This window comes from Anopheles ziemanni, chromosome 3, assembly GCF_943734765.1.
Source record: "Anopheles ziemanni chromosome 3, idAnoZiCoDA_A2_x.2, whole genome shotgun sequence".
Taxonomy (NCBI): domain Eukaryota; kingdom Metazoa; phylum Arthropoda; class Insecta; order Diptera; family Culicidae; genus Anopheles; species Anopheles ziemanni.
In genome coordinates, this window is record NC_080706.1 from 59,628,653 (window position 1) to 59,646,972 (window position 18,320).

Here is an 18,320-nt window from a genome sequence, read left to right on the forward strand (position 1 = left end):
CATAGATCTACGATGCATTCGTCAAAATTTGGTCTTTCGTTATGTTTTGATTGTTTGAAATAAATTTTGAATATGACGATGCTGCGAATACAATTCAAGGTGTAATTTCCATATTCTCCTCATATATTCTGCTTTCGATCGTTGGAGCGTACATACACACACATACACATACACGCATACATAAGTTTTCTGTACAGAATAATAAAAAATACTCCATCATCCAAACGTGTTGCTGTATTCCAATAGTTGCAACCCATTAATAACTATATTTTTTTCTGAATGTTTTCAAATTACTATTACGTTTGTTCAAATTCATTATTTGTTTGTTTCTGCTAAGTCTTTACATTGTGTTTAACTCTTCATTCTCAATCACCGTGTATCCGATAACGTACTTGGGAGTGGCAAACATGTACGCTAAAGCTTCATGCTTCATAGGTAAAATACTACATTACTGAAAAGCGAACATAAGAATATACATAGTTTACAAACAGATAAGCTAAAAAAACAACCGGTATAATATAACCTTCAGTTCATGTGTACATACGCACAATCAATCTCTTGCATTTGTTTTTCTCTTTTCGTTTACAATTCTTTCTGCCATTAAATAATTCTATATCGCAATTAAACGAACAACACATAAATACAAAAATTACCTTAGTCTTCCAATTAGTTCACCCATATGTTTCTATCCACATAGTTTTCTTCCTTACTTGCCACTATATGCTTATGTTAGATTAAATGATTTTTGTTTTTACCTTCGTGTATCTTTGTTTAGTTTGTCTTTGTTATCTTTACCCTTTTACGTCTCTTCGCTTTAAACATAGTTTTTAAACATCACTTGACTTGTTTACACGAACAGGATCAATGTTTTGGGTTCGTATCGTATGTATCAGTTCTGTTTACTAGAGTTTCTTCACTTTCGCCTTTCATCGTCTCTTTGGGAACGGGTACTACAAGTGAGCAGGCGAGCCCAGCCGAAAGGATGCCGTTGAGATCACCCCCCCTCTTCTCCCCTCTCCCTCGGCATGAAATCTAGTTTTGAATATCGCATAGGAAGGAAGTAAGATCACTGACCACACATTAAGCAATAACGAGAGGCTCGTCATCGGAGAAACTGCGAGGCACCTGATGCTCATGTTCGTCATCGTCCATCGTGCAGCCGATGCGCGTTGCCCCGGTTCGAGTATCGTAATGAGAGTTGGCGAACCGGCTAAATGAGGTTTGTAGTCGACGGTGTCGCTGGAACCCGTACGCAACGACGACAAGAAGCGCAATGGCGACAATCGTTGGCACGATCCACATCCATGCACTAACCCCCGAGGACGACGCAATCTGCATCAGAATTTGCATGTCGTGCTTGGTGAACGATTCCGTCTCAACGATGTCGGAATAAAGGCCCTGTAACATAAATGGTTGCAGAAGCGCGCGTTAGGTTTAACCATCGATAGTTCCATGCAGTGTTAAAATATTCTCCTTACGTGATCCGTTTTTAGTCGTACGCCAACCGTAAACACGCCATTCTCAGTTATCGTTTTCAGTTGATATGGCTCAATGAATACAGGCGGTTCTTTAGCCTGCAGTATGAGTACTGGTGGCACCGAAACATTTATACCATGACCCTCGTTCACAATCACTTCATAGACGAAACTAATGAGAAAATAAAGTAGGAGAGCGAAACGTGAAATATTGGTTGAAATGACGATAGATGTTCAGGATGTTCAAGTATACTTTGCCGGTGTTCTACCTACCCATCGTCCTTGAAGTCTGAAACGGTCTTCCAGTAAACCACGTGTGTGCCGTTGACTTCCGGCCATACCTGCAACTGATAAGGTGATGGAAGTGGGGTCGAGTAAACGATCATGCTGACTGCCTGCGCGTTTGGCAGCATCGTCGATACGGATACTTCATACGCTGCACCCTTTGGAATTTGGCGGAACACATGTGTCAACGTTTTATTCGCCGAGGGCTGGACCGTTACCACGGTAGTTTTATTGAGCATCAAATCGCGTACTTTTACCTACAAAATATAAACGTAAGATCAAAAAAGTTATACACAGGTGGTGTTGTAAAATACATGAGCAGGTGTTGTCGTTACTCACTATGTACGCAGGATAGACGCCCAGGTCCAAAGCACAGCTATGCTGCCATTCGATGGTCATTTCTTGACTAGCTTCAATAATATCGACTGTTAGTTCCTTTGGTGGTAGCGTGCGGTTATAGGCTGTCTCTAGCTTCAAAGGATTACGTCCGAGCGGACCGGGACCAACGGGACCGACGATGCCCACACTCACCAAGTACGACTGGCAAGGCATCAGCCCAGTTAATTTTATGCTGCGATTTGTAGTGTTGATACGTGCGGCTAAAATTGGTGTAACAATTAAACCATATTATCTTCTTCCTATGTAATTTCAACTAAACTTTATTGAAGGATTTGTAATGGCAAACTTTATTGAAGGACGTTATAGCTGATCGTTCTGTGTGGTAACGATTCGATCTAGTTGCCATAGATTGGCAATCTAAAAAAAAAATGTGCACGTCAAATCCATTTCATTTTTCCCCGAATTGAATTCCTTAACACGTTCCGTACCGCGTCACCCAAATATGGGTGACAGCAGTTCTAGTTCTAAAAAGTTTTTGATCCATAAATAAATGAAAATGCAACATAAAAATTATTGTAATATTTTATATAAATATTTTGGGAAGCTAAGTTTTTGCTTGGCCTTTGAAAACAATCGGTTTAACAAATATTATAAATAAATTGTAATTAGAAAAATTGTACTAAAAATCGTGCTAAAAACGCTTGGTACGCAACGTGTTAAACAAAATCGAAAATTGCAATTTCAATACAGGGTTTTCCATTTGATAGCGCAAAATAATCAGATGATCGCAGTACGCAGTAAATGATTCCACAAACGTGACAGATGACTAGCCAAGTGAGGCATGTATACAACAATCGTGGCAGATGATAGCACAAACCGGTACGGATGGTCTGTCAATCGCGCGTATAAACGAATCCACAGCGATTCGACAGACGTGTTGACCCGCGTTGACTTACGTTTATACGATTTTGTACTTCACTGACACCATCGCACCACTGGCTTGTGCTATCATCTCCCACAATTGTGATATCATCTGCCACGATTGTTGTATACATGCCTCACTTGGCTTGTCATCTGCCACCTTTGTGGAATCATCTACTCCGTTTGGTATCATCTGATTATTTTGTCCTATCAAATGGTAAACCCTGTATTATATACATCCTCGTCGCAATCGTCGGGAGTCCACGACAGCCGAGCGGTAGCGCCGGTGCTGTATGAGAGGACTGACTATCTACGTACTCAAAGGGAAAAAGTTTTGTAAGCTCTTCATGGGGTAGGCATGACCTGACTGTCGTTACGCTATGTAGGAGAAGAAGAAGATGCAATCGTCCTAGCAGGACTTTCCCAAATTCCAGCATTGTTGTTCATCCAAACGAAATTATGTCGGAAAGAATCGATTGGATAGGCGTAGACTATGTTTAGATGTTTATAATAGTCTGCCACAAAAATCGGCCCATGAGCGCCGGGGCTCACCACCTCGACGGGACCCTCCCAACCGAGACCGGACCTTCCCCTGCACGAGAGGACTGACTACCTACGTACACATAGGGTAAAAAGTCTCGTGAGCCCTTAACGAGGCAGGCATGACCAACAAGGTCGTTACGCTAAGAAGAAGAATAGTCTGCTTGGAATTGAAAAAAAGTAAGGAAAAGGATAACTATAATACTACTTAATTTAGTTGTACCTACCTTCAAAAAGGGCATCCATACTGGTACCGTAATACACGCCGTATATCACCTTGGACACATCAATGCCCTGTGGTTCGTTCCACTCCAATAATGCGTATTCATCGGTTTTTTCCTTCAACACAACGTTCAGAGCTGGCAGAGGATCGCCTGCGAAGTTCACAATCTGTGTTTCGTGCTGGCCGAAAAAGTTCTTAGCATACGCTGCCACCTTGAAGACGTACTGCGTGCCCGGTACTAGGTTATCCAGCGTGACCGAGGTCACATTTTGAACTTTGATGGTCGGCAGCACCGGGTACATTTGTGGTAGAATCGGCACCACAATGTAGCCTTCCGCATTGGCCACCGGTTTCCACGTCAGCGTCACCGATTTGGCCGTTTGGTTGAGCACCTTGATGTTGGTGACTTTCTCCACAAACGATGTTCCATCGAACTTCAGTGAAACCATTTTCGACGGCACCGACTCGTGCTTACCGTTGCGCGCTTTCACCCAAAACTGGTACACGACGTCGGGTATGAAGTCTTTATCGATGATAACGCTTGTTTCCGATGCGCTCACTTTGACGTTTAGCGCAGGGATAACATTTTTCGACTGTGACTGGAAGTAAACCGTGTAGCCGTCGAGGTGGCCGTTTACTTCTTTAGGTGCCTCCCAGCTAACCAGGACGCGTGATCCGTTTTGCTGGATGACTGATACGTTGAGTGGATCAGTTGGTGCTACAAAAAGTTAATCAATCGAAACATAGAGTTATCATTCAATTTCATATCAATCCAGCCGTTTTTCAGTGGACGTACTGCCTTCGGTGGTCGCAATGTCGTAGTAGATGTACGGAGGGGTGACCTTCGACTGGCCCTTCACCCGAACGTATGTTGTCACCTTGTACATTGTGTACGGTTTGAGATTGGTGAAACGATACTCCGTCTCGTTGATCCAGTTGGTTGCATTCTTCCAATCATTGCCGTAGTATATTGAGGGTAGATATTCTAGCGCAAGATTTGCCGTTAGTGGAATCCACCAGAATATCAGGAAACTAGTCGAATTAAGCGAACGTTGGTCAACACCAATCTGCGTAACCTGGTTTAGATCGAGCGCAGTAGTTTAAAAGAAATCACAAATGTATCAAACGAAATACGATCTTCACGGTTATCTTTGAGACTTACTTGATAATGTCGTTCTTTTTTGTAATCGCCACAATTCTCCTCGTCCGTTCCATCATAGCAGTCCACTTTTCTATCGCACAGCACCGTCAGCGCAAAGCAAGTATTATCGCAAGGAAATACTCCCGGGTTAGTGCTACAATTTTTATCCGTCGTAGAAGATCTATAAAAAAAAGAAAAGTGGAAATGATGGAGGATTACTCAATGCTTATAGACGTTGATTGCAGTCGGCTTTCTTATGTAAGATGTGATGGTGGACAACTTACATCACACCACAAAGGTGTCAAAGAAAACAAAAGAGAGTATCTCAAAGTCAAGTATTATAGAAAAAGGATCCTCTCTGTGCTTGATTTTTACCAATAAAACTGTGTACTTACGTATTGGGTTTGAATTTGCAATCCTCGTCGCTACCGTCGGCACAGTCCTGTACTCCGTTGCACAAGCGGTCCATCGGTAAGCACATGCCATCGGTACGGCAACGGAAGTTACTATTGTTGCACACCTTATTACCCTGGCAGTGCTGCTCGTCTTCGCCCTGCGGACAATCGTGGTAGCCATCACAGACGAACCGCTTCGAGACGCACGACCCAGAGTTGCAGCGGAACTCGTGTAAACCGCACACTCTGTCCTTGCGGCGGGTCGGTGGTGGTGGGCGCGTTGATGTTATCACCGTTGTACCCGGTTGTTGTCCAGTCGTCCCATTGGTACCCTTTTCCGTATCGCCACACCCCTGTTCGTCGGAGTGATCTTCGCAGTCGTTCACCCCGTCACACTTCCACCAGTACGGCACGCACCGATCGTTGTTGCATTTGAACATCCAATCGTGACAGCTCTGGCCGGGATTAAAGTTGATGGTCGGTTTCTTTGTCGGTGGATCCTTGGTGGTGCTGTTGGCCGTGCCACCAGCGTTGATTGCGGGACAATCCACCTCATCGCTACCGTCCTTGCAATCCTTCTCGCCATCACAATGCCACGTTTTGTAAATGCATCTGCCGTCACTCACGCACGTGAACATCCACTGTTCGCACTTGTTGCTGGTGCAGTTTCGCTCGTCCGAGCCATCCGCACAGTCGACCTCCGTATCGCAGCGCCACTGGTTCGGCAGGCAGTTGCCCGTCGCATTGCACCGGAACTCGTCTGCTTTGCACTCCACGCGCGTTGCGTTCTTCTTGCGGCAATCCTTTTCATCCGAGCCGTCCCGACAGTCGTCCTCTCCGTCGCACACCCAGGTCGGCTTAATGCAGTGCCCGTTGTCGCACGCGAATTCATCCGGCTTGCAGTGCGGTGTCTTGCAGTTCTGTTCGTCGCTTCCATCGTTGCAATCCTTGTCAAAATCACACACAAAGTACTTCGGAATGCAGTTACGGTTCTCCTTACAGGTGAACATATGAGGCGGGCAAGCAGGTTTGTTTACCGGGCATCCTTCCTCGTCGCTGTTGTCCTCGCAATCGTTGTCGCCATCGCATCGGTAGCTCAGTGGGACGCACAAACTATTGGCGCAGTCGAACAGTTTTGGGCCGCAGGACTTGCTGCTACCTCGGGAGCATCCATTAATTTGCAGTGTCGTCCCGGCCGGACAGTTGCACCGCTGCCCAACCAGCTCCATACTGTCCGGACAGAGACAAGTGTGGTTACCCTTTGGTAAGCCAACGCACATGTGCGCGCAATTATTTTCGGCACAACCATTCGTGCCAGCTTGGATCGTGTGGCCGTACACCTTCATGTCCATCGAGTTTAGCATGTTTTCCGCTATGAGCTGCACCATAACACCATGGTCTTTGTCCGCCGAAAAGACAGAGTTCTTCTTCCAATCATCCCAGTACATCACATCCTTCATCACGGCCACTGCGAACGGATGTTGCACGTACGGGTCCGCCTGCAGTACCTTGTGGAAGTTTTTTCCATCGAGATCGCTGCTAGCGATGTAGTCCTTGCTCGCGTCCACCCAGTACAATCGCTGAGCCATGTAGTCAATCGTTACCCCGTTCGGCCACGCGACGTCCGGCTTAGTGAACAGCTCACGAACGTCCGTGCCGTCCATGTTAGCGCGCGAAATCGATGGCCGTATCGAGTTCCAATCCGTCCAGAAGATGTAACCCTCCATCGGATGGACGACGATGCCACGCGGCTTATTGAGATGCTTATTGTCAATGATCGTGCGCCGCAGGTGAGAAGGCCGGTGGGCGTCCCAGGCCGTTAGAACCGTGCCAGGCGGTGGAATGCGCAACGCTTCGATCATCAGCCGCATCCCGTCGACAAAGTATAGCACTTCCGAGATCCAATCGTACGACATGCCCTCAACCGACGACAGCCCGTTGTCCAACAGCGTTTCGGGTGTAAAGTTTCCATTCAAACACAGACGCCCAATCACGTCCGTCATGATGTCCGCCCAAAACACACAGTTCCGCTTCATGTCGAACTCGATCGCGATCACGTTCTTCAGCCCTGGAATGGCAAACTCCATGCGACTGTTGTTGTTGCGTAGATCGATGCGGGAAATTTTCTCCCGCTGCGCCACAATAAGAAACTCCTCCGACTGTTGCATTGGGCAGGGGATAGACTGTGGCAGAAACTGTGAAGCAAAGCCGTCGACGCACACATCACCTTCAATTTTTCGGTAGCCTCTGGTTCGGTTGTAATATGCACCCGGTTTGCAGCTTTTCGGTACCTCATACGGATCAAAGCTCATGAGTGTCTTGTTTCGGACGCACGACGATCGCTTCTGGCCACTTCGCACAAACCCGTAGTCGCACTCAAAGTCCCAGGTATTGCACTCGCATACCTCCTGCCGGATGGGCCGCTCGTAATCGATTCCATTGTGACAGTTCGCGTGTGGCTTTCGTCGCTGATACGTGTCCTGACGTCCCAGTACACACGGTACGAACGAATCGCTGGAGTACGATCCCGGTGCCCAGAATTTGTAATCATCCTCGGTGCAGTTCGAGGTAAACGCATTCTTGAGATCAAGCTTGATAATCAACCAACGGTGCTCCTCTTGCTCTGACCCGAACAGCGTAAAGATGGTCCCGTTAGCTTCCGGCTCCGTCATCAGCCCGTACACCTTCAGCTGCTTGCCGATGAACGGAGTCGAGTGCCAGCGCTCTCCTTCGTCCGTCGAGTAGAGTATTTCGTTGGTTTCACCCTTCGACTTGAAGTACTTTACTGCCACCAGTAGCCCCCCGTGGTCGCCCATGTTGAAAAAGTGGTAATTTTTTAGAATTTGTTTCCATGTCATGCCGGCATCCCGCGATATGTACACACCCGGATGGCCCTTCATTGATTTTCCTACTACACCCGACGCCATGATAACACCTGGGGCCGATTTCGAGCTCATGATTGTCACCGATCTGGATAAATGAATTTAAAAAAAAAAGAAGTTATAACCATTTCAAACTCGTCACTGCAATATTATCTTAAACTAAAAACTCTACTTACCTCGTCACCGGATAGAGCGAACAAAATTTCTGAGACAAATGGAGACTACAGTCTTTACCACAGTTCAACAGTGGCTGCCCCTCGTCATCCGCATCCGGGGCTTTTATCGGTCGCCACGTGTTCCCATGATCAAACGTAATAACCGATACCAAATAGTCCGGGGTAATCGTTTCCGCAACCGGAACACGATTCATCTTCGACGCAATATAAATTCCCCGCAGTCCCTCCACTCGGTATACATCAGTAAAGGCCGTATCGGAAGATTTCCTGTTCGGGATTAAATAGAAGAAAAAAAGAAAAACAATAGCTGAGCGTCAAAGCATTGGTATGCCAGGTGATGGTTTTCCGGTATCAAATACTCACACCAACCAACTGGACCGCCAGTTTAAATCTGGAATATAGCTGAAAACATTCTCCAGACTCGGTACGAACTTTATATCCGTCATATCATCGTTGGACTCGGAAACGTATAGGTGAGAGATGCGCTCCGTGTGCACCACCGAAATCATGATCCGGCGTCCCTCGACGTCGGCCACGTGGTAACCGCGAATGTCTAGCTCGGTTTGGAAGTCGGCCTTTACGAACTTGCCGCGCTTGTAGGATATGAGCAGCTGGGTGCTATTAGGAAGCCGCTGCGAAGCGAACATGAAGTCCTTTTTAATATGGAAATCTTCAACCTTCTCGATCAGCACATTAAACTGGCGGTTGCCGCTGTACAGATCGGCCGCATTGAAGAAAATTACCGACGACGTGTCTGAAACGAAAAAGAAAACACACACACACATATATACCATAAATGACGGGAAGCAAGCAACCATCCATGCCAGCTGGAGCATACTTACTGGTCGGTTCTTTTCGCTCCACGTAGAGATGTATTGGAACGCCTTCGCCCGAGGACCAAACGAATGATTTGACATAGCTTTGGAGCAGCGTGAATGACGCACCGAAATCAGTCGTATAGTATAGCTGAGGAATAGGGAAACAAACTATGATACCACAATATAAGAAACATAAGAAAAAACATACCTTGCGCTGGGGATCACGCTTGTCCAAAACGAGGAAGGTCCGACTGTCGGTATCATAAAATGTCACATCTGAGGGTGTGAAATCGAGCATCCTCACGGTTATCGTTTTTCCATAATCTTCCGAAGTGAAGATGGCTTGATTTCGGGGATCGATGAAAACAATCTGCAGTGGAAATTAAGATGGTTACAAAAATTTCACAAATTTGGTTGGGAATGCTAACGAATGAGATTACAACATTACTAAACTTACGGTATTATATTTATGATGGGTAAAAAATTGCTCCACCGTAGAGTTCACCATGGTGCCGTTGATTTTGAGCATGAACTGTTTCGTTTTGTCCTCGAACGTGTCGCCATAGTCGTTCGACATGAAGATACGAGATGGTGGCGGTGGTGGAGACTTCATGTCCGTATCCGGTGGCTCTCGTGCAAGACAGATCATAATATCCGTTCCTTCACCCAACCAGTGCACGATCAGCTGCCCGTGCGAATCGTTGAGCTGAGTGGTCTGGAAAGGAAGAGGCAAATGAAATATCATTAGATTCGAATCGAATGAAAACTACAACGTAAACGCGATTTCGATTAAACCAAGCTTTCCAGCTTCGCTAATGACTTGTTGGCAAGCATCTAACAGCCGATCGCTGCCGTGTTTTTTACCTATTGTGTTTCGAAGTAGATCATGTTAACGTTGATTTACAGAAAGACAAACATTTTTCCAAACAAGTTGCGAATAAAGAGAAAATTCGATATTCTAATTCATGTACACTGCTTCTAGTTATTAAATTTGTTTTATTTTAATGGATCAACATCCCCGAGTGGGACTAGGCCGCGCTCTGCGAAGAGAGTTACTGTGACCGACAGACAGTATAGCACAAATCGATGGTCAACCGTTCGTAATTTCGGGGGGTAGATTCTAGATTCGATTATTATATTTTTATTCCCATAAATTTATTTCAGAATTAATACAGTGGAATGCTCAACCAGTTGATAAATTAATTCTTTTTTCAATCTTTGCAAAAAAAAGGCTTCAGAAGACGATTGTATAGTGAATGGATTGCACCATTTCACATAACCGTCGATTAAATTCTACAAGATGCACGGATAAGCATTTTTTAATAAAGCAAATAATCCATCAGTCTTACTTAAATATTTACTTTCGAAAGTCAAAGGGAAACAGCATGCATGTGCAAAGACGTGGGTGGTGGAAGTTTGTTTACTTTCATAAATCTGAAGTAAACCTTGGCTGTTTAATTTATGATGCAATTTAATACAAAGTGCTAAAGAATAAAACGGATAGTATTTCAGATCATGTTTTCAATGCAATGATTAAATAAGTCAAATATTATACTATGGACATTAATATGTTGACCAGGGTCCAATGATTATACGTATGGCCAAATAGGAAATGAAATTTTTGATCAATAAAAACGTGGAACAGATAATTTTTAAATAATATCAAGTTCTTCCCAAACGTTTTGTAAATTACGGCAAAGTAGAAGCTGCGCCTCTTGAATTAATTGGAATGCTTTGCTCACATCAGTTTTAAGTTTATTTTTTTTTTTTTATGTGGCACGACATCCCCTAGAGACAAAGTCAGATGAGTTAGAGACAAAATGATATGAGTTAGAGACAACTGTCGATTAGCTATTTCAATACCAGTTACTTTAGAGACAACAGTTAATGAGCTATTTCAAAATAACGTGCGTTAGAGACAAAATCACCCGTTTTCGAGACAAAGTTGGCTGGCAAATCTGTAAAATTTATAAATATTAAATTTTTAATTTATAATCATTCACATACTCAAACTACATTTACCGATATTTACGTATTTACTAAACAATCTACATTCGCTTGGATAGTCGGTAGTTTTAATTTTAAAAGATTGTAAAATTAAAACATGTTATGAATTCTTTAAAAAAATAACTATAATAACGTCCATACTTATTAGCTTATGCTTGGCAAATCATTTGTTTTCGCCTAGAGGCAAAATCTATACTCCTTACAGGCTGATCAACCACAACTGGTGCCAACTGGCAACGCAAGCAAAATTTAGTGGCAACCACTATAAGTCATCGCATACCAACCACTACGTCGTATCGTTAAATATGAATGAAAAAAAAAGTAATTGCCACATGAAGTAAGTGAGTTACTTCCGTTCTTACGAAATTTCGCACGACATCATTCAACTAAGTTGCGTTGATTTATCGACGCTACTGGAGAAAATTCCAAACAGTATTTACTACGATAGTGACAATCTGGGGAACGAGAAAGAAAAAGACTAGACGTTTCCGGCGACTGATGCCCTTCAACTGAGTGGAATGTCTCGATAGTCCTTGTTGCTCCAGCTCCGTCATCATTAGAGCACTTTTTCCGGGAAGCATACAGTTTCAGAGTGATAATTTAACAATTAGAATGTCGGCATCATTTACGTTGCCGAAGCCAACTTCAGAGCTTTTTGCGCATTTTCTTCCATTGACTAGTGAAATGACTCATTTACAAACTTCCCGAGACTCGATGCAATGGATTATCTAAGAATAGCTGCACTATTTTTCATCAAGCTGGGAGATTAAAATATTGAAAACAAAATATTGTAACCTATGATTATGTTTACTAGTTGTAATAACAACATTTTTACAGATTTTTAAAATGCAACCATGAACATGATTTTGACTGTGCGTTCGGCTCCATTTGATAACGAACGAGTTCTTTGTTCGCGTTCGACTGCTAATGACGCGCGGTTGCTCGGTCAGCTACTTTTCCAATTCTGTATCACAATTGCCGTCAACAGCGGCGCAGTGTCACACATTTCAAAATGCTCCAATTTTCTTGCTTACAAAGAAATGCTCAAATGGGCTTCTCCTTCGCTAAAATGACACCGAATGGCGACAATTTTCGTTTCTCTTTACGTCAACTGAACCGGCCCCACCAATCCAATGTGTCGTGTCTGCATATTTTATCCCATGTCATTTGTTTGTTTTATTTGGCAGTAAACTTTTCAATATTTTGTTCTTTGTAAGTGGAATTGTGACCACACAGATATAACATTACAACTATCTAGGTATTTACTGCGTAAAGTAGAATGATGGATGGGAAACAAACATTTTGACACGAAGAACGGAAGCCACAAGAGTAGCGAAAATTACGGGACAAAATTCCACAGTTACTAAATAGGGATTGCATCGCTATTGCGGTATCGTGCTCAGTCCGTCACGTTACGGCTTTACGGACACGAAAATAGAACCATACTAGTGCAATTTTATTCCATTTCATTAGCCATATTTTCTCGCCTGCCTTTGCTACACTGCAGCATGTGAATGGATGTCACAAGGTATGCATCGAGTTTTAAGTCAATCAAACGGAAACTTGTTGCAAAACAACCACTTGCTAAATTTGGTATGGTATTGATTTCAATGTTAAAGGTGTATGTTTATGCAAAATCCTCGCTTCTCAGTAGTTCCACATCCAACAGCTGATGGGAATGGTAAATTAATTTGCAAACCCTACATTCTACCAACCCGCCAAGATTCCCCCCTAGTGACAAAGGAGGCAAACAAATGCCAATGATTCACTGCGCAGCCCAGTATCAGTCTAGTTGATAGCGTAAGACGATTCCGGTCCGCCTTTCGCATTGCATTAAGCGGTCGTATTCCGCTGACGGCGCGCGAATGGACTATGGCACCGTTCTGATTCGGACGAACCAGCAAGTTTTGCCGTTGCTAAACTGTACACCAGCAGCGTCGGATGGCATTGTGGCGGTCCTGATCTTTGATTAGTCAACAGTCTTAGTCAGAAGGCTGTAGGGACTAGCGATAATGTGTGGTCCGAAGTCGGTTAGCCGCAGCCGATTGAAGCTTCCCAAATAAACACCGGTGAAGCAGAAGAACGAGCTAGGCAGAAGCGGGTGTTGCAATGCATTTAACATAATTGAATCGATTTGATTGTGAAGTTGTGAAGTTTTAAAAGCACATTTGTTGGCATATGAATGCTTTTAATAGAAATTGATCAAAATGTGTGATGGGTTTTTTTCTTTACGGAAAAGACGAGTAATTGCAACTGCTGCATGTGTCACCTACCACCGGTCTTTAAGATCTTATAAGAGTAGGGATTAGATAATCAGCATATAGTAGACATAACATTAGAAACCAACTGTTTGGTAATACTATTCGGCAGTTAAACCCCTTAGAAGCCTTAGAAAATAAAGAAGAGCAGTTCAGTTCTGTCTGAAGCGAGAACGATTCAATTGAATAAAATAATACGATTGATAAGGTCTTTATTGGACATTTCCGGGCTGGAGTAACGAGTCATCGGTAGCGCGGGTTTGTGTTTCGAATGCAACAGTACAGCAATCTCTCGGAGGAAATCAAACCGCTCAACACGTGTTGGCATATGCAGTGCCGGCAATAGAGCAGCCACAACACATCCGTAAGTCGTGCGCAGCCCTAGCTTAGTTGAATCATCGCGCTAATCTTGCCACAATTATCTGTGTTCCGTATAAGCGTGAAAGAAACGCATTACCCGATTTAACATACAAGAAAATCCGAAGAATGTCCCATGCAGGATATAATTAACAATTTATTGCAAATTTGCTAACCACCATCTGGCAAAGGCTTATGTCAGTTGATACCTTGAACCATGATTAGTATGGGTTGCGAATTGACAAAAATGTCAAGCGAAAATTAGGACAACTTGTACTGCATTTTATTTGAAGTGTGCAGTACAAAAAAAAATTTGCGTTTTTCAGTGGAGCTGTGACTGAATTGGATAGTCCAAAACATGCCTAGAAACAAGCAATAGGACAACTATAAATACGTCTTGTTTGAAGTTTGCAATAAATTCCTGCGATTTAATGTTTTGTGTGCTGCTGGGACATAAAATGAACATCAGAAAACATGCCGCTTATTTGTGTAAACAACCTGGTTAAGCTAGTAAATAATGTATGAACAAATTGTATTTACAAATTTATAAATACTTTTTAATGGTTAATTTTCTCATTTTTCTAACGAAAACTAACTAAACAGCACGTTAACACTAGTTCTGTCTAATTGCAAAGTCGGGAATAAATTATAGGTAAAAATGTTCGTCTTACATGACTGTAAAAAAAAACCAAAAATTTGATGTATTAATTAGATTGGGATTTCCACCAGAGGAAACGCGAAAATTAAAACAACGATTCTTCCCGACACAAACAACCATTTCCTTATCAAGTCTTATCATAGGAAAGTCCTGCTCCGATGACTAATTTGAAATTACGGGTTTTTGTTTAAATATTAAAATCTAAATTACTAGGAAAAAATGGATGCATTCTTTACTGGAGAGTTTCACCACATTATCAACCATTGATAACTGGCGGTGTTAACCAAAACTGTGCTAAAATATCTGCCCAATCCGGAAAGTGGTCCTTATTAGCTAGTAGGGAAATGTAAGATGTACTTGAGGTTGTGCAATTGATGGCGACCGTTGTATGAATGGAGCAGAGTTGGATGCGGTTGTTCTGGTGCGTTATGCCCAAATGCCCCCAAAATCGTTTGATGATCTATATATTTAATATCGTAAAATACTTTCGTCCCTCTCAAACCTATGTAGGGATAAGCGATGGAACTCATCATCATATCACCATACCATTCGCTGGACGGCAAACTTTAAGATAATGTTTTTGATATTAAATGAAAAATATTCTTGTATAGTGTAAGCCTTTTGTAAATTAAAATGAAAATTTTGAAAAAAAAAATTATTTTTTTTCAAAACTTCAACATACATCATCCGTGAAAAAAGTTCAATTTGATTTTATTTGAGTTTTTAAAATTTTTATTTAAAACAACCTGACTATCTACATAAAAAAAAGGTTGCCTAACCCTGACCAGAATCCCCTTTGAGGTGAATAGTGGAGTTGTGTCAAGTGATGATATGCTTATTCAACATTACAAGCTTATCATGGACCAACAAACCAACTTGAAGAATATCACATTACATGTTACAAACCGTGCCACTACATTTCATTTTAGTTTGTGTAATTCAGGGGCTATGTAATATTATGCTACTAATGTTAATGTTAATGTTAGTAATGGTGTTAATTTTGTGAAAGAACTTCATTCGTTCAAATACGAAGGTAATTATATACACAAGATTTGCTGCAGGTTTGCTAACAAAAAGATGATGATGATGATGGAATAAAACTATGAATGTTTTCCAATATTAAACTAAAACAAAAGTGCCACCAACTCTGTAGAATTGAAAATGCAAATACTGTAGATATCCTATGTCCCTAATGATCCAGTTCTTATAATGATTGTTTACGTTTAACAAAGCGTTACTTTAACAATGAAATTGCATTAATTCGATTGAAAATAATGTACAAAGCAAATGATTACCTCTTGCAAATATGTCAGGGAGCTATTAGTAGCTTTAAGTTTTCATTTTTATCTTATCATATCAAGTATAGGGTAAGTGCTCACATAGTGGTAGTACCAATGGTGGTTGTAGTGGAATAAAATCCTAGCTCTACATTGAAAAAATACGATAGAGATATTTACTATTATATGACAAATGTTCTTTAATCCTCTGCTGAGTGTTCAAAAGATAAACCTTCCCATTTCGTAATAAATCAAAGCTTCAAAATTCATATTTTCTAAACAGATTCTAATATTTAATATGCTGAATTTCTTAAGAATATATCAGGTATGCCATGATTTCCATTAGGCTATAAATCACTGCAAAATGCATTGGCCTATGAGAGGTCTATCAAACCAATGCATTGGTCTATGACCAAGTCCATGAGCAATTTTGCCGTTCGGTTTGACATATGCTTCAAGAATAAATTATAAAATTTCTGTACTACCACCACTATAGGTGCACGATACCACAACTATAGGAACAACCGATTACGAAGAAATGTACATTTTTTTATGTGTAATTTTAATGGTTTAATTACATGACTAAATGCACCACTATTGGTATCGTCACCCTATTACCCCCCGCAATGAAGACACAATTTCCACCCACGATTGTTATTACGATTACTAAATAAATCTTTCATTTGTTCATACCTTCCCAAAAATGCATGTAGAAAACATTCTACCAAATTGTAACAGGGCAACCTTGAACTGTTTCAACGAGAATCAAATAAACTGTGTTTAAATCGTAAATCCCTATGTGTTAAGGGAGTGAAAAGAATCAACGAAAAACGAAATAAAACGCACATTGTGACTCAATGAGTCTTTCCATTTGGTACTAATCAAAAAGTGTCAAAGTTTCTGGTTTGCAGAGCAAAATTACATTTGTTTATCAAGGGTAGCTGATAAGAAAAGAGACCCGACCATACACAGGACAAAGGACATTAGCTTGTGCCGTATCAAATCGAACCCGAAAATATTTGAATATGTTCGTTTTTTCGTGTTTGAATGTTCGTGATAAATTTTTTTGCAAGCTCATAACGTTTTCATCTGCGCAAGTACAAATTGGCGAAGTACAAAGACACACACACACCCTCGGGTGGTTGGAACGGATTTATCTACGAATCTACGTTTGTTTACAGATGTTCCTCGGCTATCAAATCACACTGCGGGGCGAGACTTTGCTATCGCGCTGGTTCTTTGTTTTCGTTACGGGTATTGATGCGCGAATTGCGAGTCAGTTTCCGTTTCGTATCATGTTGGCGTCAGCCTATATGCTGCTTCTAGAGAAACAGCTGTCAAAAAGGTGGTTTGCTTGAAAAAACAAACGGAACATGGCTAAGGATTAACGATTAAAATACAGATGCGTATCCATTCAAAGTTGCAACATTTTACCATTTCCGTGTGACTGTTTCCAGTCGTTGGAAGAGCTGATACTTCTCTACTTCTTAATAAGCGAACTTTTACTGAAGTAACTTCAACCTATGAACTTCATCCGATGGAATCAAAGCGCTTGAAAGAGAAATAGTTTTCGAATCCATACGAATTTAATCTTTCCATACAATGAGGATTTGTAAGACGTGCAGGTATTTCACAACTGCACCTTCGCTCTGTGACCAATGCAGTCCAACAACCCGAGCTTGGTTATTTTTTTGGTGTCTGTGTATATTTGTCAATGTGTGTGTATATTACACTTTTCTACTTTGATAACAACAGTAGTTCGGAGGAAAAACAAAGCAATTGGTGCTGGATTGGTTAAAAATTGAGGGCATCCCTGATATTCTATGAAACAAACAAATAAATAAAAACCATTGCTGACAATATTAGGTCAGTCAATGTAAAAGCATCTGTTCGTTCGGCGTCCCCGAAGGTAAATTCCCTCCGGAGGAATCGTAGACAAGTGATAACATTACAGGCCACTTACCTTTGCTGCGATTACCGGCGACGTTGAAAACTCCGTTGATACCGTGTTCTTCTTCGTGGCTGTCGAAGTGTTGGTGCCGGACGTCGCAGTGGAGGTGCTGTTTTGCACCGTGCTGCTGCTGCTGCTCTTGACATTCGAAGAAGTATCTCGGCGAACGCGCACCAATTCTTCCCGAAGGAACGTGGACCGCTCGAGCAGTGCGGCCACCTCGGGGTCGGTGGTTTCGCTGTCCGCCTCATCGTTCGTCGAGATGGTCAACGTGCGTGGTAGCCTGCGGGCCACGTCGATGTCCGGTTCCACGTGTAGAATAGACGGCGGATCGCCGTACCGAACGGCGGTGTGCTGCTCCGTTGGCAGTACGAATCCGTGTAGGCAGAGGATGGCCAACAGCGCGGCCAGCCTCCGCCACAGCGCTAGATGCGCCATTTTGCTTCTCCTCTTGTGCCTGCGTTTGCCTCTACTCTTTATGTGTCGCGATTAACGATGGCGTATCAAAAGATTCTACTCTCGCTGGGGAAAAACGGCTGGCCGAAGTACGACTGTTTCCACCTTCAGGCAGTTTCGCTAAAGCCACTGCACACAGTTTACGCACACAGGCACGAGAA

General features: G+C 42.5%; 1 protein-coding gene across 1 annotated transcript; it reads right to left on the reverse strand.

Annotated features, from left to right (window-relative positions):
• Positions 1-524: 524 nt before the first annotated feature.
• On the reverse strand, positions 525-18,304 carry LOC131289156 (sortilin-related receptor-like). The gene is made up of 14 exons (XM_058318365.1): positions 17,716-18,304; positions 9,653-9,910; positions 9,404-9,565; positions 9,220-9,343; positions 8,741-9,131; positions 8,378-8,644; positions 5,320-8,289; positions 4,946-5,105; positions 4,580-4,859; positions 3,788-4,501; positions 2,100-2,359; positions 1,749-2,017; positions 1,479-1,647; positions 525-1,398 (listed from the first exon to the last, which is right to left on the reverse strand). Exons 1-14 carry the CDS (start codon positions 18,139-18,141, stop codon positions 1,081-1,083), a joined length of 6,768 nt encoding a protein of 2,255 aa, XP_058174348.1. The 5' UTR covers positions 18,142-18,304; the 3' UTR covers positions 525-1,080.
• Positions 18,305-18,320: the final 16 nt, after the last annotated feature.

Coding starts and splice junctions, on each gene's coding strand:
- LOC131289156 (XM_058318365.1), bottom strand. CDS start 18,141: ATGGCGCATCTAGCGCTGTGGCGGAGGCTGGCCGCGCTGTTGGCCATC. Junction 9,132..9,219: donor GGAGCGAAAAGAACCGACCA/GTAAGTATGCTC, acceptor TTTTCGTTTCAG/ACACGTCGTCGGTAATTTTC. Junction 1,648..1,748: donor TCAGACTTCAAGGACGATGG/GTAGGTAGAACA, acceptor TTTTCTCATTAG/TTTCGTCTATGAAGTGATTG.